This window comes from Schistosoma haematobium, chromosome 3 (genome assembly GCF_000699445.3).
Source record: "Schistosoma haematobium chromosome 3, whole genome shotgun sequence".
NCBI classification, from domain to species: Eukaryota; Metazoa; Platyhelminthes; class Trematoda; order Strigeidida; family Schistosomatidae; genus Schistosoma; species Schistosoma haematobium.
In genome coordinates, this window is record NC_067198.1 from 4,378,556 (window position 1) to 4,405,209 (window position 26,654).

Here is a 26,654-nt window from a genome sequence, read left to right on the forward strand (position 1 = left end):
TAATCAAATAATTATAGTAACATTTATTTGTTTAAACACACAAATATTGGTACAAGGCGGCACCGAAAACACATAAACCATCCGGTTATTGTGATTAGTGGAATACTATCCGAGTGCCCAAACCGAAGGAAGAGGTTTAATTAGGGGGCAACACCCAGAGATTTCGACCTGAAGTTCTAATCCACAAGACAGTGGAACAACGTCTAAAGATTCAGTCCCATGATAGCCGATGATCAACAATAAGTCGATACGCCGTTTTTTCCCTCAGGATACCGGAGTCCAGATTCACCAACCCGGACACTCGCTTTTCGTTCTTTCAATTTCGTGAACAACACCCGCCCCACGAGAAAGCCATGAGTAGGACTTCCTTGTTAGTGGTCTGTATACGCATGAACATGTGAGAGCATTTCGAGAAGAGCTGACTCTTCCTACCTTTCGCCGTATCAGGGCATTCATATAATATTAATAATAACTTGACTGTGTAATATAACGAACAAAGCATCTACATAAAACTTAACTGAGTAAAGATTAATTGATATAAGACATTAATTTCTCCCATATATTGTGATCTTTCATTATAGTGAGGTGATTCACAATAGAAAGAGATTATATATAGGAGGATGATTATTTATTTTATAAATTAGATGCAGGTATATTATATTTCAATTTATAATTGTCAAATAACACTAGAAATTGTGCTAACTTTTCATGTATAATATCTGTAAGAAGAAGAGTTAAGAAAAGAAAATGACTTGAACACAATAGTTAAATACATATTCTATTGAATAAATTACTTTAACATTGTAGCAAAATGTCTCTGTGCAAACAACAGACTAATATTTTAGTTGTTGAGATGATAACGATCATCTGAATTTATTGTACAGATAACAAAGTAAACAATATTCACATGGTTACTTTGGTTTTTCAAATGCTATAATGATTAAGGATGGTTAGTTTTCAGGAGACTTTAGTAAAGTTAGGTATTGGCTAGAAGTAGGATTCAATGTGAGTGTTTCGTCTTGTCCCGAAACTTGTCAGCTAGGTGTTGATATAGACAATGAAACACCCTTGGCTTCAAATATCATTATTTCTGGCATAGATTGAGTTGTCACACATCAACAATACAGAGAAGCAAAACGATTAAGGTAAATGAGAGCATAATCCAATGAAACATTTAGCGCTTTAAATAAAGGACAGGAAAGTGGTCTTATATGCGGTACATTCTACGACATTTGTTACATTGTAGGATCTAAACAAAAGATCTACGATTTCCATCGCAGTTGACAACATTATATATACGTCAGGGGACAGCTATGAATCTCAATTATAATTATAAGTGATTTAAGGAGTTGATTTCGCCAGTGTTGGGAAGATCCAGAGTATTCCTCAAAAAAAAGCTCATAAAACGCTGGGAAAAGTCTTATCCAATCAACACTGAGAAGTTTTTCAGAAATATGTTGAAGGTAAAGAGTCACAGGTCATATTTCTCATTGGGTGATTGCTTATCCTGTTACTATATTTATTAAGGTTCCAGTACCGTCTTAAAGCCCAAGACCATCTGAGATGCTATAACTATCCTCAATTTTCTGTACGTACTAACTTTGAAGTAGAGCTTTCTTTCCATATTTCGCGCCCTTTCTCTTGTGCTCAAAATGCATAGATTTAGCCTGGGGGTTGTTAGAAATGCTTAGGAAAGTGATTCAAGTGTTCAGTTAGAAAACTGAGTTTGTGTACGACTTCAGTTATTTTAATCTAGTCAGTTTAATTTATAAAACAAACGAAACTATATGCATTCGGATATGAAGTTATTTTGGATCAAAATAGGGAAAAACACTTACTACAAACAAAACAAGATGGTGCAATTCTTGGACTTGATAATAACTGACTGATACGTCGTAAGTCTAAACTAATCGACACTAATTTTTTATTCGGATCTTCGTTATTGTTTAACTGTTTTGAATTATCCAAATCAACATCGTTAGAATCCCAAATTGTACTACGAGCTTCATCAATTGAATCATTAATTTCAGTTGAAAATGATTCTGAATTCATCCAACTACGAGCTTTTAAACCTCGAAATGTTAACTTAACAGAAGCCAACGTTTCAACATTGACAGCAAAATTTAATTCACCTGAACCATTTGCACTGATAATCTTTGTAAAAATGAACATAAGAGATATATAAATGAAGATATCTATGAATTTGAAAACTCTCACAGAATTATCATGCGTCATATAAACAGTATAACGGGTCAGAAGAAAGAACAAGGTGAAAAACAAAGAAATTGAAATAATGTCACAGTTACAGTGAAAAACTTAAAGTAGTTTCAAAGCAACGAATGGTTTAATATACATATGTGAGACACCATAACCAACTTCGAGTTATGTCGGTGAGATCATAATTTATGAACGACCTTTGAGCGACGCTAGACTGACCTAGAGAGTGTACACCTAATAACCAGGACCAAATGAAGGTTGTAAACCTGTGTGATGAATCAGAATTATGATTTACAGTTGATGATTAAGGTTAGAAATGAGATTTAGGGTTTTCATCACGAACTGACATCAGTTATAATACCAAAACTCTTTATCCGAATGAATGAGTTTCGCGCCAAAACCCGAGACCTGGTTCGTTCAGAAATTATAGTCTCGCCGTTATTTCTCTTAACATCTGAAATCATGAATTGAATCGTGAGTTCTAACCAACTGGTTATCATTTTTATATACTGAACTCAATTCAGTAGAAAGTACTACTGACTGATACCATATCTTGATCTGGTCAACCAGAATAAAGTTTTAATTGTGAAGTAGTACCCTAATGGCTGAGATGTTCAACTTTCAATCACCAGTACTGAGGTTTGATACAAGCTCGACCTAATTTGATTGCGAAACCAAGTGGTATAACTCACTAATATCACAGATACAAAAAGCTTAAAGTTGAATACATGGATCCTCATTAAAATTTGTTTCCATCATTCAGTGACGATACCGATTGTAAATACATCTCAGTTCAACAGTAAGCCAGATGCCAGAAGAATAGCTTAGTGGTAACTTCTCCTATCATGAAGCTGTTTAACACGGGATAGAATCCGGGAGGGAAACGTTAGCACAACACAGACTTGATGAGAATATGCTTCAGACTAGATGATGTCGGAATGCGATGACTGGTAAGTTTTTAACCAAGCAACCCCAGTAGATGAGCTAAAAGACTAAAAAATTTATTGTGTAAAGTTTATAGATCTACATAACATAAAATGATGTTTACTTTATGACATGTTTGTACTTCTCACTCCAAGTCGTGTTTTGATTTGGGAATTAGTCGAGTGAAATAGTGTCCAGGAATACTTATACTAAATGAGGTGTGTTATTGTATTTCTGTTTCACGAAAAAAACAATAATAAAGATGTTAATTACTTACAATAAACTTTGCAAATTTTTTCATACGATCAACAAATGGGCGTAATGTTTTCACTGGTGGGAAGAAAATACTCACCTAAAAAAATTTGTGAAAAATATGAGGAAGTAAAATTCATACAAAATGTTGGTAAGAGATATATTATCATATTAGTTTGGATTCGGAGATCATCTATCAACAACTCAACGAATCACATCTCTAAGATCCAGTCATCCAAACTGCACTAGACAATGAAACTCGATTGTAGAAAAGTGCCCAAAAGAAGAACCTGATCATCTTTATGAGAGACCCAGACGCCAAAGTCGGAATGGACAGGACAACATGGACTACAAGAAAGGAACGGAAATGGTAAGAGATTTGAAAATTTACGTGCCTTCAACGAAATGGTTATAAGAGGTACTATATTACTCCCACAAACACATGCGCAAAGCTATACCGATCTCACCAGACTATACTACAGAGAACCAGGTAGACTATATTTGCATCACTGAAAAATTCATAATGTCAATGGAAGATGTGAGAAATACTAACAAACGAGTTCAAGATGGATCTCAAACACAGGACCCACGCCTTACAAGATCTCAAAGAAGAAGGAACTATTATAAAGGACAAATGGAAAGGGATCAAAGAAACACTAACCTCAACGTGTGTGGATGTTGTGGACTGAAAGAAGCATAAACACAAAGAATGGATCACTATGAAAAACGTTGGACAGATTCAAGAAATCTAGAACAAGAAGACAGCAATTAACAATAGCCAAACAAGAACCGAGGACATCAAAGCACAAGCTGAATACACAGAAGCAAACAAGCAAGTGAAAAGGAGCATCAGGGCCGACAAGCAGAAAATACATGAAAGAGCTAGCAGTGACAGCGGAGAAAGCTGCAAGAGAAGAAAATACAAGACAACTATATGTCACAACGAAGAGGCTCGCAGGAAAATATAGTAAACGAGAGAGACCTGTCAAGGATAAAGAAGGCAAACCAATCACTGAAATTCAAAAACAGAGGAATAGGTGGGTAGAACACTTTGAATAAATCATGAATAGACGAGCTCCATTAAATTCACCAGATACTGAAACACCACACAGATATTCTCATAGCTGTCACTCCACCAACGACCGGAGAGATCGGGATGGCCATCAGATAAATGGACAGTGGGAAATCAGCAGGACCTGACAGTATACCAGCCGAAGCATTGAAGTCAAACATAAAAGTAACTGCGAATATGCTTCACATTGTATTTAGGAAGAATCGCGAGTAAGGACAAGTGCCGACGGACTGGAATAAAAGATATCTCATCAATATATCAAAGAAAGAAGGTCTGAGCAAATGTAAGAACTCCAGAGGCATCACACAATAATCAGGAAACGTTTTCAACAATGTTGTTGAACCGAATGAAAGACTCAGTAGACGCCAAACTTCGAGGTCAACAAGATGGATTCCATAAGGACCAACTGCATACAAACCAGATTGTAACACTACGGATCATCGTTGAACAATCAAGTGAATGGAACACGTCACCATACATCAACTTCGTTGACTATACGAACGCGTTTGAAAGTGTGGATAAGAGGACATCATAGAAGCTAATAGTGGCTAAGCCAAAACTTCAGTTCTAGAAGTCATTGACTGTTGGTCTAAGACATATCAGTCGCGAAATACATATTTTTCTGATCAAGGTCAGAGAGATAATTGTAATCTATGGTTAATTAATGTAAAAGTAGTTTTTATTTTTGTTATTATTAACTACTAATCAACAATGATACATTTTCTATAGATGAAAACATGACTTTATTTTAACACTTACATTAAAATCTGGATCTGGTAGCTCAACAAATTCATCCCATAAACGAGGAGGTACAACTTGAACGGGAATAAAATGCCAAACAGCGCGTGGATGACCTGTAACACTTGACTAAATGTTTAGAGAAAACAAAAATAAGCATCCAGTTGTAGTATATGAAGAATTTTAGTTGAAGACAAACACTGACTCGAAGGATATCAGAATTGAGGGGGTATAACTCAACAGTTGTATCTTATTCACAGTGAGACATGAATCTCCTGGGTTGGATTCGTAGACAGTTATACGTATGAACTGTTGCGGATCCTCAAATAAGGTTATATGATTTAGTTTACAAGTAGGGTTCGCTTTGTTGTGTATGGTTACGTATTGTTTCCGGAAGCAAGACAGAGTAGCACAAAATATGCACATCAAAAGTATGCATTATTCCCTCTATAACCACCTGTTAGCATAGTCCCCCCAAAAACCGAGACTACAACCAGAATTCAGAAAGTATATTGCAACAAGATCAGACGATGGGAAAGAGTAAAATGCTGAGGTAGTTTTTTATTATATTTTGATAAATCTTTCGACCAAGTTATGGCAATTTCTAATTATGGACAGAAACTAATGAGAACTCTGATAAGGCTGTACCATACCACCGAACGAATGGTGAACGTAGAAACTACTTCAGGTTCACGGTGTATATATCAAAATCGAATCAAATATAAATTTTACAGATAACGATCGAAGATTAGGTCGTTCGGGGTTATAGTAAAGCTTTACTCGAAACTCGATAAGTACAGCTACTATTACAAACAATCTTTCAACATTTATCTCGTAAACAACATAACCCAGGAAAAAGACAATAGTGTAGAAAAACCTTGAGTCAAATTTGAAATGAAACAACACTTCATATATAGTAACATAAAATAACCGTAAGATGATAAAATTAGCAAATAATAGCTAATCAGATAACAGCAAACGTCGTTGCGGACAAATGGAATTCGAAAAGTGGTAACACAGTTCTCCATACCAACTAGAACTACCCTTTATAAACCTTCACTTTATCAGATTTACGAATTTTTGAAGGAAGTTTGAAGATAAGCCAGTAAGGATGGGGTATTGGATTATCAGATCCAGCTATATGTATGTAATTTAAAAGTTTCAAATTAGTGAAATAAAAAACAATAGATCTTGGGTTCGAATCTCGCGGGTTGCGGGATCGTGAATGCGCACTGCTGAGTAGTCCCATAGTAGGACGAAACGGCCGTCTAGTGCTTCCAGGTTTTCCATGGTGGGCTAGCTTCAATTGACTCATGATTTCAATATGTGAAAAACAATCACTTTTTGGTTGATTCTGTTCAAAATTCTGAAAAATGTTACATTTATTAACAAGCTTAAATTCTAACTAAATATGCCAGTGGTTGATAGTGAATTAACACAATGAACGGGATTTTATGCAAGATTTAAAAAAAAAAAATACCAACCTGATCCAATTCAATTGCTAAACAAGGAGTTTTACGTCTAACTAATTTTATTTTCAATCCAAGTAGTCGACAAACTGACTGATCTAAATTACTAATCATTCCTGTTACAGAATTAGATCCAATTCGAGATTTATTCACTGTTGTATATGAGTTCGATGTGCAATTTGAATTGTATAAAGGATTACGACTAGATGTAGATTGAGTATTCGGACGAATACAATGCAGTAAATGATCGATATTTAATTCCAGGAATATTTCATTTTGATCCGGTGAAATTCCTTCACATATACGTTCAGGAAATAATATTGCCTGAGATTAGGTAAAAGAAACGCATTAAAAAGAAATAACATAGAAACTTAAGAGCACAGCTGATGTAGCTTTTCAATGTTTCTTAGTTTGTTTCGACACAGTTGTGATCGATTCTGCACCATGCAGTTCAAAGAATACAAACACTGATTACGACAAACAAGCGAAACCCAACCAGGTAGTCTGTATCTACCGACTTGCCTACTAAGTCCACGATGTGTTGGTGCATGAGGGGCAAATAAGCATAGCTTCTGGCGATGGATTTCATTTGTTTTATACCAGGATGACCAGTGTGGAAATGCTTTAGCACTCTTGATCGTAGGGACTCTGGTACCACCACTTTATCTTCAAACATCAAGCATTCATTTACGACAGATAATGTGTCCCGACGGCGGTAAAGTTGCTTCAAGTCAACCATCGAGTCCAGTTGACGGGCCAGCCATTGGTGACGTATTTCATCGCTCTCTTAATGATGGAGTCGTTCCCGGAGGCAGACTGTATTTCAGCTGCTGAGACTGGCAAAGCACGAACAGCAGTTGTCAGGTAACATTGTCATTAGGGAGGCAATAACCGCATCTTAGTCGGCCGTATGGTGTTCGCTGATAAGTAGTGACAAGGCGTCAGCCTGACCAAACTGTTGGGTGCGCCGGTACTGAATGTCATAATCGTAACCCAAAAGTATCAAAGCTCATCGCTGGAGTCGGTTTGCAGAGTGGGCTGGAACACCAAATTTTGAACCGAAAATTGTGAGAAGAGTAAATCTTCGACCGTACAGGAATTTGTGGAAACGGCGTACTACAAACACAAGGGCGAGAGTGATATGGTGGAAAGAAAAGTCAAAATTCAATTGATTTACTAATAATCAGTTTTGTTCAAAATCACTTCCGCTCTGATTCAATGTCATGATTATTCAATGTAGTATTTGCTTTCTATTCTCGTATGATCTTTTTATTCTCTATAATATACGATATTCTTGTATTCCATTGACATGAACTATGCTCAGTATGTCATTTGTTATAACTCTAAGTATTTTTCATAGATGTGATTTCATCCTAATTATTAATAAAAATGGATGTACAATCAATATATAAATGAGTGTATTTTCGACTAGAATCGTCGTCATAGTATTTTGGGACTAATAAATCTTCACTTATACCAGTCTTATGTTCTTACTTTCGTGTCGTGGGAATTGCGGAGGTCCCTTCGTTCCGAGTATAAGTGATCGGGATTTTCCGACACAACAATCAGCGACGACCAGATATAACCGAGAGCCTCTTTCTCTGTTTGACTGTACTTTCTTTCCGCTGGAGTTAATGTGCGAGATGCATGCATAATAGCTTTTTCTGTTGCGTCCGCAAACTGGTGTGAGATGACAGCACCAAGTCAAAAAGCTGAAGCATCTGCAGCCACAATGATTGGCATGGATGGGTCCTAGTGCGTCAATAACAGTTTGGAGCTAATGATGGTTTTCAGCTTGCAAAATGCAGCTTCACATTCTTTTGTCCAGTTCTAGCTGGTATTCTTATTCAGAACATAATTTAGTGGGGCGCGTATGTCATGCATCGACGGAACAAAAGCTGAATAATGGTTAATTAATCCCAGGAATGATCGTAGCTCAGAGATATTAGTGGGAGCCGGCATCAGTTTTATAGCTCGGATGTTTTCAGGGTCTGGTCTGCGACCTGAGGCATCAAAGATGAATCCCAAGTACTTTACTGACTTCAAGGAAAGTTGGAATTTTTCTGGGTGTAATCGGAATCCGTTATCGCTGACACGTTGTAGTACAGCTGTCGTGCGTTCTCGAAGCTATTCTAGCGATGTGTCAACAATTAAGATGTCATCGAGATAAGTTGCGACCCCCGGGATACCCGATAGGATGGTACCCATTAGTTGCTGAAAATTGGATGCAGCTGTCTTAACACGAAATGGTAGGCGATTGTACTGAAACAAGCCACAATGAGTATTTATGGTAAGTAACTCTCTCAAGTCTTCAGCCACTTCCACTTGTAGATAGGCATCACCGAGATCCAGTTTTGCAAAAACTTTCCGCCATTTAGCATAGTGAACAGATCTGCGGGAACTGGCAACGGGTAATGATGTTGTTCTAGGGCTGCGTTAAGACCTGTTGAGAAATCTGCGCATATTCTAATTGTACCATTTGCTTTCTTAATAACCACGATGGGTGCTACCCAAGCAGAATAAGGCGGTTTAGTTCTTCGTCAACTCTCGATAATGCTACGTACGGCACTAGTCTCTTTGGACGGAAGGCAGGCTTAGCTTCAGGTTTTAACCGAAGTGTTGCTTTCATAGCGGTGTACTGACGCAATACAGGCTGGAAAATGGTTGAAAACTCTGTTATTAGCTTCTTCGTATATGCTTCAGGTTCATGGGGTTGTCACACCATATGGCATACGGTGCTTAACGGGACATCAGCTAAATGCAACTGGTTGAACTATTCTAAACCAAGTAAGTTTAGATCAGCTGGCGTTATGCAACATACCCTGGTGAACGTCAAATCTCGGAAAGACACATTACAATCTAATTGTCCCAACAAACGTAGATGGTTACCACATACAGTACGAGGTTTTTGTGTCGTTGGCACGGTGCGTGGTCTGCCCATTTCGATCCAGATTTTCCGCGAGAGAATGGTCACGTCTGATGCCGTGTCTATTTCCAATCTAAGGGACGCCCATTAATATTAATGGCAATATATTTTCTCTCACCTGGGGTAGAGTTATAACAGCTTGCTATTAGACTAAACAAACTCGTGCTGGATTTATGAATAGGATTTCTGGTACCTCTGAAGCTGCTCGGCTTCTTTTTTGAAAAAAACCGTCTTTATGGCCCACAGCTTTACATTTCCTGCACAGATGTTGTTTATACTGACAGTTTCGAACAAAGTGCCATGCACTGAATTGCAGCAGGGGGCAGGAGGATTTGTTTTTGTCTGCTGACCTGAACTAGGTGTCGCTAGGGCAGATTTATGCGGGTTGGGTGGCTGTTGGGCTACATGAACTTCAGTATGATCTGAACCACCACGCTGGACCATCGTAGTGTCACGCTGCAGATTGATTAGAAGTTGATATTCATTTGCGATAGTTAGTTTTGGATCTTCGTCCAATCGTGTTCTAATGTCACTGTACTTCTGCGATTGAAGGCTGCAGATGAGAATGAGTGCTTTAAATTGGTCTTCAATAAGCGACTTCAACCGGACGCGTTCACATCCTCGGTTGACGATACCCACATGTGTGAGAAAATCAGCATCTTTGTTTATGGTGAGCTTCAAACATCGATAGCGCGCATTGAATAGGGAGTTGTCTTCGAATTGTTGGCTCAATGACTGAACATTGTCCGAGAATGAGTGGTCGCGTGGGCTTAGAGGCAGAATTAAGTTGCAATACCTGTCTAGTTCACTAGGACCCAATTTTCGAAGCAGCGATTGGACCTTCCAAGCATCATCTTGATTAGTAAAGTCAAATTTGAATAGGTCTTCGTAACATCGAAACCACATATCAAACGTGACATTGGATTCCGGGTCGTAATGAAACTCGGAGATACTGTTAGCGATACCATCAACTGATGGTGCGGTAGTAGTAGGATTAGAACTGCTTGGTTGAGTATTAGACGTAAGCTTTGCATCTGCTAACATCTGAATACGTTTCATCTGCTGCTCGAGCAATAATTCCACTTTAGCGGGATTCATGTTTGCTCCACCCACGTCGCCAAATTTGCTAGGTTTGAAGCGGTTACGAGTTCACTTAGACTGCGAACGGAACAAAGACTCAGTGACCGAAAACCAATAAGCTAGCTATCTGATGCGTCTCAGCCCCGCTAACTAGGCAAAGAAGTCCAAGCTTGGAATGGGGAAGTATATTCTGCAAACAGCCAGAAACGAGCGATAAAAACAAACGCAAATCAAAACGTATATATACAGCACAAAACCGTCCTTGGGGAGAGTTACCAAATAGCATACTAAAAGACGCAACGGACCAATAGCATCTAAGATTCGTCTAAGTGGGAAATACGACATGAAGGTGACAAGAGCGCTTTTGGTGCGAAAAACAAGAAATTCAAATTTTCCAAATAAAATTACAAAATTAGGTCTGATCCTAAGTGAGTTCTGGGGATCTCACGTCTCCAACATTTTTTGAATTGCCTTTATCCAAAATTTTCTAGTCGAATGTGTGTCCGCAGTTGTCCACGTGCATTGATATAAGTGACGACATGTCATGGCGTTTGACTGCTAATTGATGTTCATGCAGACGGAGATGAAGAGGGCGTCTGCGTCTGCGGACACATTCGACTGGAAAATTTTGGATAGAGACAATTTGAAAAACACCAGAGAATTTTTAGAAGCTTGGCACTCAGATCAATCAACAAACACATTGAAATCGATTCAATTTATCAACTAATCAGGAAAATTACGGACAAATATAGGACCAAACTTCAAACCAATGGGCGATACAATGAAGACAATCAAGTAAACAGTGACAGGTTTATGTCAACCAATCAACATCGACGTGTACAGGACAATCTGTGAGTCATATATAGAGAAATCCGAACACTTCACTTCTACCTGAAGTTTGTGCTGATGATATCATTCAGAAGAACGATGAAAGCTCCACAACTAAACGATCCAACTGAGAGAACAAAATTCCATCAAAATCATCCACCTAAGTTACAAATTTTCTCCACCATCTCAAATAAAGACCATTATACTGAGTTAAGAGGGATATTTTTGTACTATGCGTTTTTTAATTCATACTAATTGAGAATAAAAAAAGAATCTCATAACTTACAAGATCTAAATCACACCATGCTGTAACTCCACCAAATACAGATCGTTCTTTAATAATAAATAATAATTGATTTTTGTTCAAATGTAAAATCACATTTTTTGCTAATCCAGCAATCATTTGAACAATATCTGAAGGATGAAAACAGAAAGATTAGAAAATTCCTAACGAAATCTACTTGATATTAGTAGGGATTTGTTTAAAATAGTAGAACAAGTAAACAAAGCAGATTCTTTTTTTCTTCTAAAAATACTTAGATAATACAATCCTGGAACAAGATAGACATACATTCAACTGATAAGATATTTTTAAACTACAAAGCAGTGGAGCAACATTAGGAGGTGCAGTTCCATGATAGCAAGTGACTGACAACAGGTTCATGTGCCATTTGTTCCCTCAGGATCCTGGAGCCCGTGTGTACCATTAGTTTGGAATCAAGTTTTTCCAACTCCCCTAGATGGGTTCTCCGTTTTTATTAACCCGGTTATGGAGTCGGACATTCTGTTTTCGTCCTCTCAATTTCGTAAACAACACCCCTGCCTCGAGAAGGCAGTGACTAAGACTTCCCTGATAGTGGTCATGTGAGAGCATTTGTAGAACGAGAGCTGACTCTCTGCATCCTCAGTCGTACCAGGGCATAGAATTAGCAAGATAAGTAGCAAACGTGTTGACATAATAATAACAGCACCAATGATAGCGAGAAAGATTAAACATAGAGAATACAGTCAAGAAAGAAGGGATAAATTCGTGGAATAAAAGTATAACGAAACATAAAGTTAGGAAGATAAATGTTGGATGTATCTGCGCCACGGTACTTGAAGTTGAGTTATGTCATCCAACGTATCCAACCGTTAGTTGTAGTTATTGCACTGAATGTAGTATGGACTAACTAACCGAACTTAGACCAATGACTTCATAGGCTGATTCAATGACTTGGTTTGGTTTATTCCAGCTCTCTTCTAGTTTACTCCCATTCCAGCTGGTATTGCATATTTGTTGCTTAGGTATTCGTAACTTATATCTACCCCAAATGCCCAGGCACGGTTGATGGTAGGGAGAGTCAGCTCTCCCTATTGTTAGTCACCGCCTACCATGGGACTGCATCTCCAGACGTTGCTCCACTGGCTTATGGATAAGATTGTTAGTCGAAGGCTCTGGGTGTAGTCCCCAAGAAAACTACCTGCATCAGTCTGGGCACCCGGGCAGTATCATAGCCCTCACACAAATCAATGATAATTGTTGTGTGGTGTATATGCATTTGGTGCCCTCTTGTACCAATGTTTGTTTCTTCAAATAAATAATAAATAACTAACATCTAAACAACCTGAATTGATGAGGATTCGCCGCTTTATCAACGAGTTTCCCATCTTTATCTAGTAAATTATGTATAACCACGATAATGTATACTGAGTTATTCCATTATATGCGAGCGATGCTTTGACGATATTTATCATCAAATATTAGTCTACTCTCAAAGGCCACATTTCACAGTCATAAAATACAAAAAATAGAGGACAGTTGAACAGTAATCGTGTCTAAGTACAGTAAGATATCTTTTTCGTACTATATGTAAATCAGGTTGGCAAATATCAATCGACTTTCGTGAATCTGTATGAAAAATTCACTAACTATCAATCAACCTACAAGGTTAGTAGGAATTTTAGATAAGCGAATAAACCAACGCTTTCAGCTACTTCACTCTCTATGATGAAGTTGGACATCGACTCGAACCAGTCCAGAAGTAATATTTTTCATTAAAAGCATTCCAAACAATTTCTCATCATTTACTTAATAGACAACTGCATTTTATCAGAAACTTTGTCAAATAGATAAGAAGTTGTGATGATTTGTATTGAGAATGATAATGGATCGAATCTGAATTCCAGTAAACAGTTAAAACTAAACCAATTATTAGGTATTAAATAAACTATATATAAACCAAGTATATTTGAAAGAAATGATTCGCATAGTAGAAGCTGTTATTGGCGTTCTGGACTTAACTGGACGGGTTAGGAGAACAAAGGACCAATAAGGATGTTAGGCTATTCATACCGGTCGTACGTCATTAGTTTAGTACAGTACCAAGACTGAATAAGTAGTATTTCGATTAGCGAATAAATCACATGATAACTAGCTGGGCTTAAAGTCATAACAATCTACTTATAAATCTATCATCTACTACTATAGAAGCTTTCAGAATGCTGAAGTCGTTTATAACAATGTAAATGAATTTTTTTGTACTTAAACCAATATTAGAGTAAAATTTTAATTGTATACATGGTATGGATTGAAGATTATATGGTAAACGAAAATGGTCAAAAATTCACCTAGAATGTCAGCAGCAAAAACCTTTAATGCATAAATCTAACAGTACAAACTGTTAGTAAGAATGGCAAATCAATTGATGAATAAAACTTTGTCAGTTGAGATGGCTGGGACATACGTTAAGTAAGCTCAACCAACCATCGACTGCCCCGACGAGCGATGTTTTGTGGTGTAGGAGTAGGTTGGAAGAAAGCTAGGGGCCACAAGACCAAAACATGACACAAATCTATGAAGTCATTGACAAGTGGACTGAGTCATGTTGGTAGATGTAGACTACCTGATTGGGATCTGCGAGATGACAGCAACCGATGGTTAGAGATCCTGAATGACATGGCTCAAAATCGTTTGCAATGACGCAGGTGCATACACTCTTTGTGTTCTTCCAAATTCTAATCTCCTGATTCCTCCTTGTCTCTTTTTTTCTCTTCCCAAATTTATTTCACTGGATTATACTCCTTGAATAACATCTTGAAACCCTAACCATTCCGATTACTGCTTATACTCTTACCACCTCTACCACTATGGGATGTGAATCGACAATTGTATCTCTGTGCTAATGTGGTATGGCAACTCGAACTGATGTACATACGTACGAAGTTCTACGTTGTGACTGACTGACTGAAAAACTGTTACCAAGAAATTCCTTTGATATTTAATTATACATAAGCCCCCAAATGCCCTGGTACGGCCGAGAGTGGGGAGAGTCCGCTTTCCCTCTCGAAATGCTCTCACATGGCCACGCGTATATAGCCTCTGCCAGGGATGTCCCACTCATTGCCTTCTCGTGGCATCGCTGTTGTTTACGAAAATGAGAGGACGAAAAGCGAATGTCCTGTGCTTTAACCGGATTCTAAACCAATGGTGCACATGGACTCCAGTATCCTGAAGGAACAAATGAAGTATGAACCAATTGTTGGTCACCGGCTTCCATGGGACTGCATCTCCTTACGATGCTCCACTGCCTTGTGGATCAGACCTTCAGGTCGAAGGCTCGGAGTGTGGCCCCCTAAGAAAACCACCTGCTTCGGTTTGGGCACCCGGGCAGTATTACAACCCTCACACATATCGAATGAGATTTGTGTGGCGCTTATGTATTTGGTGCCTCTTTGTACCATTATCTATGTGTTGAAATAAAATAATAAAATAAACATAAGAAATTATGATTTGGAATTGTTTGATTTTTGAAATTCTAAAGTGTATGAGGCTTAAAAAATAAAGTGCGACTTGATAATCATAATCAAATGTATCTAGTTGACCTCATTTACTGTATGTATGCTTTATGCAAAAAGAAAACTATGTACCTAAACCAGAAGTGTAAGGAGTGTTGCACCTTTAGATTCAATAGCTGAAAGTTCAGATTGTAGTGTAACAACACTATTGTATTAAATTTGATGTATTTAGGAAACAAGATATTCTAGGGTAATTACTTAATATGGATTTACATTAAACAAGTCATCTTGAGGAGAGGAGCATTAATAGAAAGCGAAATTATACCTGAGTAACAGATGTATAGGGTATTTACAAATACATATTTCAAAACAAATTAACAAACAGATCATGATTACAAAACAGTAGTGACATCAGGTTTCAATTTGGAATGAATGTTTGATATGATTTGAGCACCTTTTTAATCAACTGCTTAGAAATATCTGATAAATAATGTCACAATTGAAGATGATATTATCGGTGAGACTATAATTTATGGATGACCTTTGAGCAACACTAAAATGACCTTGAGATGTCCACTTACCATAGTTAAATGAGAGTAATAGATTAGTTTGAGGAACTAAGATTAGGATTTACAGTTGAACGTTAAGGTTAGAAATTAGATTTGATAATTTCGTTACCAACTGACATCAGCTATAATGCCCTAGTTGTCAAAAAGATTTTTAACATTTGTCTACAGCCAGCAGCATTAAATGAAGACAGAACACTTCTCTTCTAGGACTGTATACTGCTGTTTTGCAGGCAAGTAAAAGCTCAGACACTTAGCTATCCTGCTACCGATGTTATTGCTGGGGAAATTGTTTAATGACAGTGATCTTGAAATATGGTCGGTGCTAGATGTACAATCTACAAATAAACACCAAGCACACTTACATACATCTTATAATGTATGACATGTCATACAGCAACAGTACCAAAGGCACTTTTTTTCTATTTTTAATCAGACTGATTTGAATCAGTATAGTCATTAAAAACAGGCAGCTCTACTTACTAAACTGATCTGTTTCGTTACAGGCTTCAAGCACTATACTTCAGTATACTATAATTCTATAGACTAAACTGACTTATACAACAACCAAGAATACTAAGCTAAGCAAGTGTCATAATTATTGTTTTATTTGCACAGACATGTTACTCAAAGTAGTTAAATAGACATAATTCAGTCGATAAACCCAAAACACGAACTATAGGCCAGTCGAACTTACCTAGCAGAAGACAAAGGAAATATATATTGCTATGAGACTGAAGACAACAGTCAGTTGTTCAAAAAAACATAGTTTACAGCACAACAAACCTTTCTTCAGTAACATTATACACTGTCGGTCTATCTGAAAACAATCAACGATGTGATTAAACTTACTATGACTTGGGATATCATCCCAATATGCAATGAACTTACAGTGTAACGCAGTCGGACGTGGCGAATAAAAATTACAATCAGAGCAAAATTTACAGCATAATCTACTTATTTAATAAAAAAAATACATTATAAAATGACAAATTCTATGATTACATAAACGTAGACATGACCGTTATTACACTGGGTGATACATTAGGCTCATATGGAAACGTTGCGGATAAATCCATCCATATTTAATCAAATAAGTGAATGAGAATATTGCGCCAAAATTCAAAATTTGTGAGCTTAAATATGATTGGTTCGTTCATAAATTGTAAACTTACTGGAGAAATTTTCAATACATCCAGGATCATTTGTTTTGATACGGAATTTCATTCACAATAGAATAAAGCTAATAATCAACTATAAAAAATATACAAGATAATTAGTTATTTTACTTCGTACATAATAAAATACGAAAAGAAATTTATATACATTATTACACAAGACGATAAGATTGTAGAAGAATCAAATGTTGTCAAGTTGAAAGTGTATTCTGATGTATAACAGATACTGTATGCAAATAATGACACTCAAGTGTATTTGAAACTGAATGGCAAGTTATAAGCATAGATGGATAGCGGCTAGAAGTGGAATCCAAGACTGTGTGTTTCGTCCTGTTTAGGACTCGTCAACTGGATGTAACTGCATTTTAGAGTTGTTCATTCTGGGACTGATCAGTCCTAAACATCAATTCGAAGATTCAAGTAAACAATACTAATTGAATTTACATGGTGGGTGTTGTTATGAGGTATTACCTAGTTTAGATAATATATACGTCCCCAATGCTTGATGAGTTCAATTAAAGAGAAGAAAGAAACAGGATGGAATAAGAAGCTGGATTACGAAACTTATCCCTATATAGAAAAGTGGTGGCCCACATCTACATGACTTCGTAAACTACTTTTGAGACATTGACTTGTTCGGTTTATTCAGATTACGAAAGAAAGATTAGAATACAACTAACAGATCAGTTAGAATCATGTACAGTGAGAACTTTTAGATCTCAATAATCTCAGGGGTCATAATCAACAAATGCCTAAAAGTAACATCTGATGTTACAGTTTTTTATGAATAATCTATTCTAAACCATTTTGAGATGATACAAGAAAGACTGCATATTATCGACTAAGAACAAAGATTGAAACATTACAATGTAGTATACATTGTAATGTCATTAATTACTTATTAGAAGCCTTGTAGGTTATACATACAATGAGATAAATGAAAACCGTTCGTAGTTAGAAAAAAAAGAAACATTTATTCAAAGTAGGATATATACATTCGTTTAATTACAAGCAATCTTTCGCGGGAACAAAACCCAGTAACCTTGATAATAATAAAGATAAGATTCTAAGTTTCTGACCTGAACTTTTGAAATTCAACCAGTATGTCAAGTGAACATTTAGAAATGATAATAGGGATCATTCAGTTGTCACAAATAATAATCCAACAACTTGGTCTAACTAACCATTAGTTTAATATATTTTGTTCTTTCAATATGTTCAAACTATGCAATTAGACTTAATTGTATTGGTGTTACTTAAATAGACAGATGTTTGAAGTAGTACGCCGCAGACTGACAGTTTAAAAATGAAGAAACTAGTCATTCGGATAGTTAATATTTGTTCAACCATAAGCCACATTGCTTTTGTGAGGCCCACTTGTACCATTGGTGAGATGTTCAAATAGGAGGTGAAGTAGAGTTCAAATTTGGAACCTATTAGTTGGAAGATAAGTGCCTTATGCACAGAATATCTGATATATCTACATAATAACCACATTCAAAACATTTCTAACAATCTAGTAGGAAAATAAGAGCGATTTTACAAAATCTCCAATATAGTTAATCATTCGAGGCTAGCTAGAAAACTATTATTAAACTGTTTCTTCCTCGTTGAAAACTCTACAGAATCGGGCACGCATCACATTGGAAGTCAAACGATAACCCACTGATCATGCTGGATAAAGTGACTAAATTCGAATATACACCATTGCAGTCCAATGTAATGATCGAAAAATATTGTATTCGCTGGCAGATCTGAATTCCATGTCTTTAATCTAGAGTGAGGTTTTACATACTCACAACGGAGGAATCACAAATTAGAAAGAATCAGATTTCGATAAATCAAATCAATTTGTAATGAAATCCAACTTCAAATTTCGCAAAAAGAATTAACACGATATATCCAAGAAAAAGTTCTACTTTAAGGCTTGTTTGAATCATCCAGCGAGATTTAGGCAACTTGATTCATTGGACAACAAATCGGCTACCTAGTTTTTACACATTGATGAAAAATGTAATAAGAAGTAAAGTTTAAACACTGATCATACTTAAATTTACTTGGTATTATTTACTTGAGATGCAGGTACATCTAGCTGACGAGTCCCGAATAGGACGAAACGCGCGTCATAGATCCCACTGCTAACCACTGTCCATCTTTGCTTATAATGCTTATGAATTAAGGCGATATCGAGACAGTACGCACAGTATGCACATATGCCGATAAGAGACTGGTCCATCTTTCCTCATACTGATCACACTTAGTTTGTCTTAGACAGTGAATAGCAAAAATTTCATTGAATCATAGTGAACAACAATAGGGTTATTCAAATAAGCATAGCCCCCAAAATGCCCTGGTGCGGTCGAGGGTGGCTACGTACACAAAACCACTACCTGGGAAGTTCTACTCACTGCCTTATCGAGGCAGGGGTGTTGTTTACGAAATTCAGAACGAATATCTTCAGGTCGAAGGCTCTGGATGTGGCCCTCTAAGGAGACCACCTGCTTCGGTTTGGGCACCCGGGCAGTATTCCAGCCCTCGCATAAATCGAATGATTTATGTGGCGCATATTTATTTGGTGCCTTTTTACACCAATGTTTATGTGTTTGAATAAACAAACAAATAAATAAACATATGTCAAAAGTAAAACAAAATAAATCTATACAAATGAAATTTATTAAACAAAGTAAACAATCAACCAAAAGTAAGTATTTAATGAAGAAAAAACTTATACACAGTTAGTTATCAGTATAGGAATTGTGGAGATTATTAAGTTTTTGATTGAGATCATGAACCAATTGATGTTAGACTATCGTTGGAAACCTGGAATCAGTGGAGTACCAAAATAGGACGAAACGGCCATCCAGTGCTTCCAGATTTCCAACGGTGGTCTAAAATCAATCGGTTCATGATCTCAATCAAAACTTATGTACAGTTAAGAAAGAAAGAAAAAACAAACAAATGAAAACTAATTAAGATGAAAATTACAGTATGAGAATAGACTTAGATGAATGTACATTGAGAAGTGAAATTAAACAATATTACTCCAGTCTACATTTCATAATCTGTCAATGCTAATAATTTGGCTTGAAATATAGAATCTATATGAAGAGAGATGAATAAATAAATACATTGATGTTATGAAAGTTTGAGTATATTAAATGTGTAAAGAACATCAAAATTGACAGGGTTAAACAATTATGAGATCATGGATTGATCGATGTTAGACAATCACTGAAAATCTTGAAGTACTGAACGGCCATTTTGTCTTAGTATGGGATTCCTTAGCCGTCCAGTGCTTCTAGGTTTTCCATGATGGTCTAGCTTTAATTGACTCATGAATTCAACTATTAAATTACTACAAATTGCACAAAACCCACGTTCTGATAATAATATAGATTTGTTAAATTCAAATGACTTTATATATTATTTTGGAATTCTTACTGTTATAATACTGGACATTAATTTGCCTTAGACGAATAACTACACAAGGAAACCTCCCCCCAGTGTCTATTCTACAGGACTTCGACACAACTCAGATCAAGAACATGTGATTAGCCTGACTAGAACGTAAGTATATTTACACATCAAAAAGTGATAACAATCACGATAGCAACAAGGGTAGGAAAATATATAACTCATCTAGTACTTGTCACATTATCTACTAGTTTGACTAATCAAGTAACTAATTATTATTTTCCTCGCCCACATATTAGTTACGTCGTCCACTTTATTTTGGGGGAATACAATATACAACTAACAGTATTAGAACGTGTAGAACGCCCCGCAGTCATAAATCAGAAGATGGAAGAACCAAGGGAAGTGATTATTGGATAAGTCAAAAATAGAATTGGTATGTGGTATGTATGTACATGAATAATCAGTAAGTCCTAACAAGAATACGGTACTTGATTAAGCATGTGATTGTTAAATGCATCAGTACAATTCTTTTGGTTAATTTGTGTTCAGTTATGTTATAGATACGAATGTCTCATATACGTGAATTCTTCTAAGATGACTTGGTTTGGTTTCCTAGCTATCTATTAATCACATTTCATTACTATATTGATGTATAAATCATTGAGACACTCTGGATAGCTTAAATCCACTTCAATACAATGGATATTACAATAGTTATTTAATGCAGTCTTGGATTTATTTCACTATAACACAATTGCTAGATATTCTGTTACCACTAGCCCCTTAAAGGCCTGGTACGGTTGAGGGTAGGGAGATTCAACTCTCTCTCTCTCTTCAAACGCTATCACATAGCCACACGTATACAGCCAATACCAGGGAAGTCCTACTCACTGCCTCCTCGTGATGAGAATGTTGTTTACGAAATTAAGTGGACGAAAAGCGAATGTTCACAGCTTCTACCGGTTGGTGGATGTACAGGATCCACCTAAGAGAGCCGAAAAACTTTGATTCCTAACAAATGGTGCACATAGGTTCCAGGATCCTGATGAAACAAATGAAGTATGAACCTATTGTTGGTCACCGGCTACCATGCTACTGCATTTCCTAACATCGTTCTAATACTTAGTGGATTAGACCTCTGGGTGTGGCCCCCTTAGAAAACTACTTGCTTCAGTTTGAGCAGCCGAGAGGTATCCTACCCCCTCTCAATTCTAATGATTTATGTAGCGCATATATATTTTGATGCCTCTTTGCACCAATGTTTATGCGTTTAAATAAATAAATTAAAAACACCATCTAAATCCAAATCAAATTTTAGCCAAATTTTTACCATTCCTTTCCTCTTCATCCTTAATGACTACTTTTGACAAATCCACTCTTTAATAATTAAGAAATAAGAAACGTTATCTCTTAACTGAGGTTAGTTCATGATGAAATAAAAAGAAAAACTCAATTACCTAAAATCCACTTCGGTTTAATACATATTTTATTTGACATATTACAACCGATAAGAATTGTAGCTTCTGTTTTCCTATTGGTAAGCTAAAAATTAAGAAAAAAGGTAAAGATAATATATGTATAGGTTGAAAGACAAGGTGATTTTGAATAATTTTTTCTGTAAGACATTAACACCTTTGGATACCGGTCAGCTCAGTGGTCGCTTGCGCGTGAGGCTGATAGGTCCTGGGTTCGAATTTCGCGAGGGATCGTGTATGGGCACTGATGAGGAGTCCCACAATAGGATGAAACGGCCGTCTAGTGCTTCCAAGATTTCCATGGTGGTCTAGCTTCAACTGACTCATGATCTCAACTGGTAAAATTATTATGACATCCACAAAACCCCTTCTGATATTAATCAACATATGCTCACTAGTGACTGGCTTCAAGAGGTATATCCTGGAGTTCTAGTGAGAAACAGTGACCAACAGAGTTCAACCGAGTCTGTTGTGAGGTAGCGACTCACTGATGACAACGGTGGATGTGTCAATCAATTTCGTGGATTAGTTGAAGCTAGATATTAATACAATTGGATACCGGCCGACTCAGTGGTCTAGTGGTTAAGCGCTCGCGCGAGAGATTGATAGAACCTGGGTTCGAATCTGGAGAGGCGGGATCGTGGGTGCGCACTGCTGAGGAGTCACGTACTGGGACGAAGCGACTATCCAGTGCTTCCAAGTTTTCCATGGTGGTCTAGCTTCAATTGACTCAGGATCTCAACTACAAAAAAAACCCATTATTTACTATATTTTGTTCTAACTGTATCACAAATAATGATGTAAAGAGTTTTGTATAGATGTATGTCAACCCAATGGGCTATAAGTTATATCAGCACATTAAGAGAGAAAGAGAAAAAAAGATAATTAACAAAGTGTGAAGTGAAAAGGTGTAAATAATAAAAACTGAAATGAGAAGTATTATTACCTTCGTTCAATGAAGATAAATTTTAGTATAGTTCTATAACACTACCACCACATACTTGATTTAGAGCTACTTTCAGAATGTCATTGAACGCAGAATTGAATAGGAATGGTGAGATCGGATAACCCTGTCTCATCTCGCTACTGGATCGGAAAAATGGAGAGAAGTGACTGTATCGAGTCACTCTATCTGAGGTATTTATGTACAAATACTTTAAGTTATTAATACATTTTTCAGACACATTTTTTTAACGGGCGATCTCCAGAGCACAGTCGTGTCCAACGAACTGAAGGTAACGTTAATATCACGAAATACAACAACTGTTGGTTTCCAATAAGTATGGAGGTGTTTTACCATTCGGGTGAAGTCAAGTTACGGAGGAATATTTTATTGATTTCAAGAAATAATTATCGAATATTCAAAATGAAGCATAAAAGCAACGATACGATGTGGTTAAGTGAAGGATTTGCACGAGACCAGATCGTTAACGTGAGTATACGAATGATTTTAAATTAAAAACAAGGTCATTGAGTGTTATAAACAAGGCATGTTTAAATACCAACTTATTAATCGAAAAATAAGCATGAAGATTGCAGGAAATCAGTTTGTACGTCACTCATTCTCCAATCAATTAGGACCTGACTATTAAAGCCCCAACTTTTAAACATCGTTTACAGATGTGACTAATACAATCACCAACTAAATGAAGACTAGCCTACTCCTCTCACATCATTATTTCACAGGTTTTCCACAACCTAGAGTACGAGGAAAACCAATAGTTTGGAAGCAATCGAGGATAGATATATGCCCAAATTATGGAAAAACATTACATGTATATACGGTTTATCACTATTAAGATTAATCTTTTTTAATGTTGAATTCTTCTCAGGAAAGGTTTTTAAGATTCAAAACAGTTACTCTTTCAGATAGTGGCTATTGGTGAAATCCAGGATGCAGGTTTCATTCTATATAAGATTAATCAGTTAGTTGTACCTAAAACCTAGTATGCATTGTTGAAAACACTAAAGTGTTACCAAAAGGCTGAGTCACAAACGTTATTAAGGAACTATACCTAAACCAATTCATTCAGGGTTTCTGTTGATATGATGTATGAATCATGACAAATTAAAATTTTCAACAGATCATAACAATATTATTACATGTAATATATTTGAATTTCGGCACATTATATGTGTCTTTCCGACGAAAACTAATGGGATCAGGATTTTCCAACTCTCCTAGGTGAATGCTCTATACACACCAACCCGGTTGAAGAACTAGGCATTCGCCTCAATTTCGTAAACAGCATTCCAATCATAAGAAGGAATTGTTATATCTTGTGACCGCCAATAGGAGAGCAGTGATTTATAGATTGGACCAAGGACGCGTAAAACACTTATGAGCAGCCTAGAGTTCTGATTGGTGGGACTTTCCTGGCATGACCTACATGCGCGGGATCATATGAAAGGATTTCGAGAGGGAGAGTGAACTCTACCTATACTATCGATTGTACCAGTGGCATTTGGGGGCTTTCTACAACATTTATTTGATTTTACATTAACAAATTATTAGTTTGAGCGATAAATTTACACGGGAATTTATTAAATCATTGAAAAGTATTCAAGATTAAACAAGGAAAGTCAGAAAAATAACGGGTTCAATATGACTGGAAGAATATCAACCACATTAACCAACAAAATGATAAACTACAGTGCAAAGTCGTGCATGGAGGACAGCTGACAGATGCATTCCAAGTAAGGACCGGAGTCAGACAAGGCTGTCTACTCTCTCCCTTCCTCTTTCTTCTGGTGGTCGACTGGATTATGAAGACCTCGACATCTGAAGGAAAGCACGGCATACAATGGACAGCTCAGAACCAATTAGACTATTTGGACTTCGCAGATGACCTAGCCCTCCTATCGTATACACACGAACATATGCAGATGAAGACAGCCAATGTAGCAGCAGTCTCTGCATCAGTAGGCCTCAGTATACACAAAAGGAAAACCAAGGTCCTCAAATTCAAAACGGAGAACAGCAATCCAATCACTCTTGATGGCGAAACACTGGAAGATGTAGAATCCTTCGCATACCTGAGAAGAATCATCGATGAACAAGGAGGATCAGATACAGACGTAAAGCCGAGGATTGGCAAAGCAACAACATTCCTACAGTTGAAGAACATATGGAACTCAAAACAACTTTCAACCAATATCAAAGTCACAACCTTCAATACGAACGTCAAGACGGTTCTGCTGTATGGAGCTGAAACTTGCACAACTACTACAACCATAATCAAGAAGGTACAAGCATTTATAAATAGCTGTCTACGCAAGATACTCAACATCAATTGGCCAGATACCATCAGCAACGGAATCCTGTAGGAGAGAACAAACCAGCTTTCAGCTGAACAGGAAATTAGGAAAAGACGATGGAAATGGATAGGACATACATTACGCAAATCACCAAACTGCATCACGAGGCAAGCCCTAACTTGGAATCCTGAAGGGAATCGGAAAAGAGGAAGGCCAAAGAACACATTACGTCGGGAAATAGAAGCAGACATGTGAAAAGGATGAATAACAACTGGAAAGAACTGCCCAGGACAGAGTTGGATGGAGAGTGCTGGTGGGCGGTCTATGCTCCTTCACGAGGAGTAACAGGCGTAAGTAACCAGGAAATGCGGGCAAAGTAAATGGTGCTGTGAAATAATAGTTACTCACAAGTAATATATTCAGACAAATGATAGACTTTGATCATATTGAATTGATATGATAATAAGTACTTTTTATAATTCAATAATTTCAGTAATAACAACGACATTAGTAAATCAAAAACAACGAATATATGATAAGATTCCACGAAGTAAATGATTATTGATTATTGTACTAAATACACTTACAAGTGCACCGCCTAAATTCAATAAGTCCACAAGATCTTGACGTGGTGGTTTTGTATCAATATCAACATAAATAATACCGACACTTGAAAATAATCTATTCATTCTTTGCATACGTGATAAACGAGGTAATCCAGGAGGCTAAATGGACAAATTCAAAAGAAAAGAAAATACATATCTACAGCTTGTTCGTTGAATGAAACTAATCTGTGAATGTCAACAAACAGTTGACTTTATGAATTTAGTTTACTATTATTACCTTAGAAGTACTTTCTATACTACTTCACGTATCCACTAGAGACTAACTTCTAGTGAGACAATATAATTAATGAAGTTTAACTACTTCAGTTTTGTGACATATGTCAATGACAATGGATTCGGGTCCTGCAATATCATGAATCGATTAAAAGTATAAACGTAAATTATTGGGTATTAACTCCACGAGCATGGCGTCTTAGTAAGAGCAATAATTTAGTGATATCAGGACTTGACTTCCAACGGCTTAATAACAAACTTATATCTAGCTCCTAAATGGATAAAAGCAAATGGCATTTGCGTAGATGTGAAGCTTTATCATTATCATTATCGTCATTATAGTGCTCTTGGTTCCATCGATCGTTAAACTGAAATCACTATTCTAGTAAAGAGCCTTACCTTGAGTTAAGTAGAATATAGCTGCTATTTCAGTGAACAACCAAAAGATATTCTGTTTCATTAACATAATAAAAATTATTAATATTTCTGGCTTGCTGTTAAGCCTTTCATATCCGACCCAGTTACCTTTATTGCTTAGTAATCTTAGAACACCTTACTTTACTCGATCAGCCCGCAAAATCAGAACATCAATTAAACAAGAAAGCATGATATTCCAAAACAAAGGAGCGAAAGAACTA

General features: G+C 36.7%; 1 protein-coding gene across 1 annotated transcript in view; it reads right to left on the reverse strand.

Annotated features, from left to right (window-relative positions):
• Positions 1–617: 617 nt before the first annotated feature.
• Positions 618–26,654, reverse strand: part of HUS1 (DNA damage checkpoint control protein) — a 51,950-nt gene continuing 25,913 nt past the window's right edge. The window contains exons 8-16 of the mRNA XM_051212825.1: positions 25,765–25,902; positions 21,902–21,986; positions 17,025–17,103; positions 11,793–11,920; positions 6,688–6,996; positions 5,225–5,332; positions 3,419–3,493; positions 1,839–2,154; positions 618–1,090 (exon numbers count right to left, since the gene is read on the reverse strand). Of these exons, the coding sequence (XP_051068744.1) occupies positions 1,035–1,090; positions 1,839–2,154; positions 3,419–3,493; positions 5,225–5,332; positions 6,688–6,996; positions 11,793–11,920; positions 17,025–17,076 (1,044 nt within the window). The 5' untranslated portion in view covers positions 17,077–17,103; positions 21,902–21,986; positions 25,765–25,902 and the 3' untranslated portion in view covers positions 618–1,034. The remainder of the gene's footprint in view (positions 1,091–1,838; positions 2,155–3,418; positions 3,494–5,224; positions 5,333–6,687; positions 6,997–11,792; positions 11,921–17,024; positions 17,104–21,901; positions 21,987–25,764; positions 25,903–26,654) is intronic.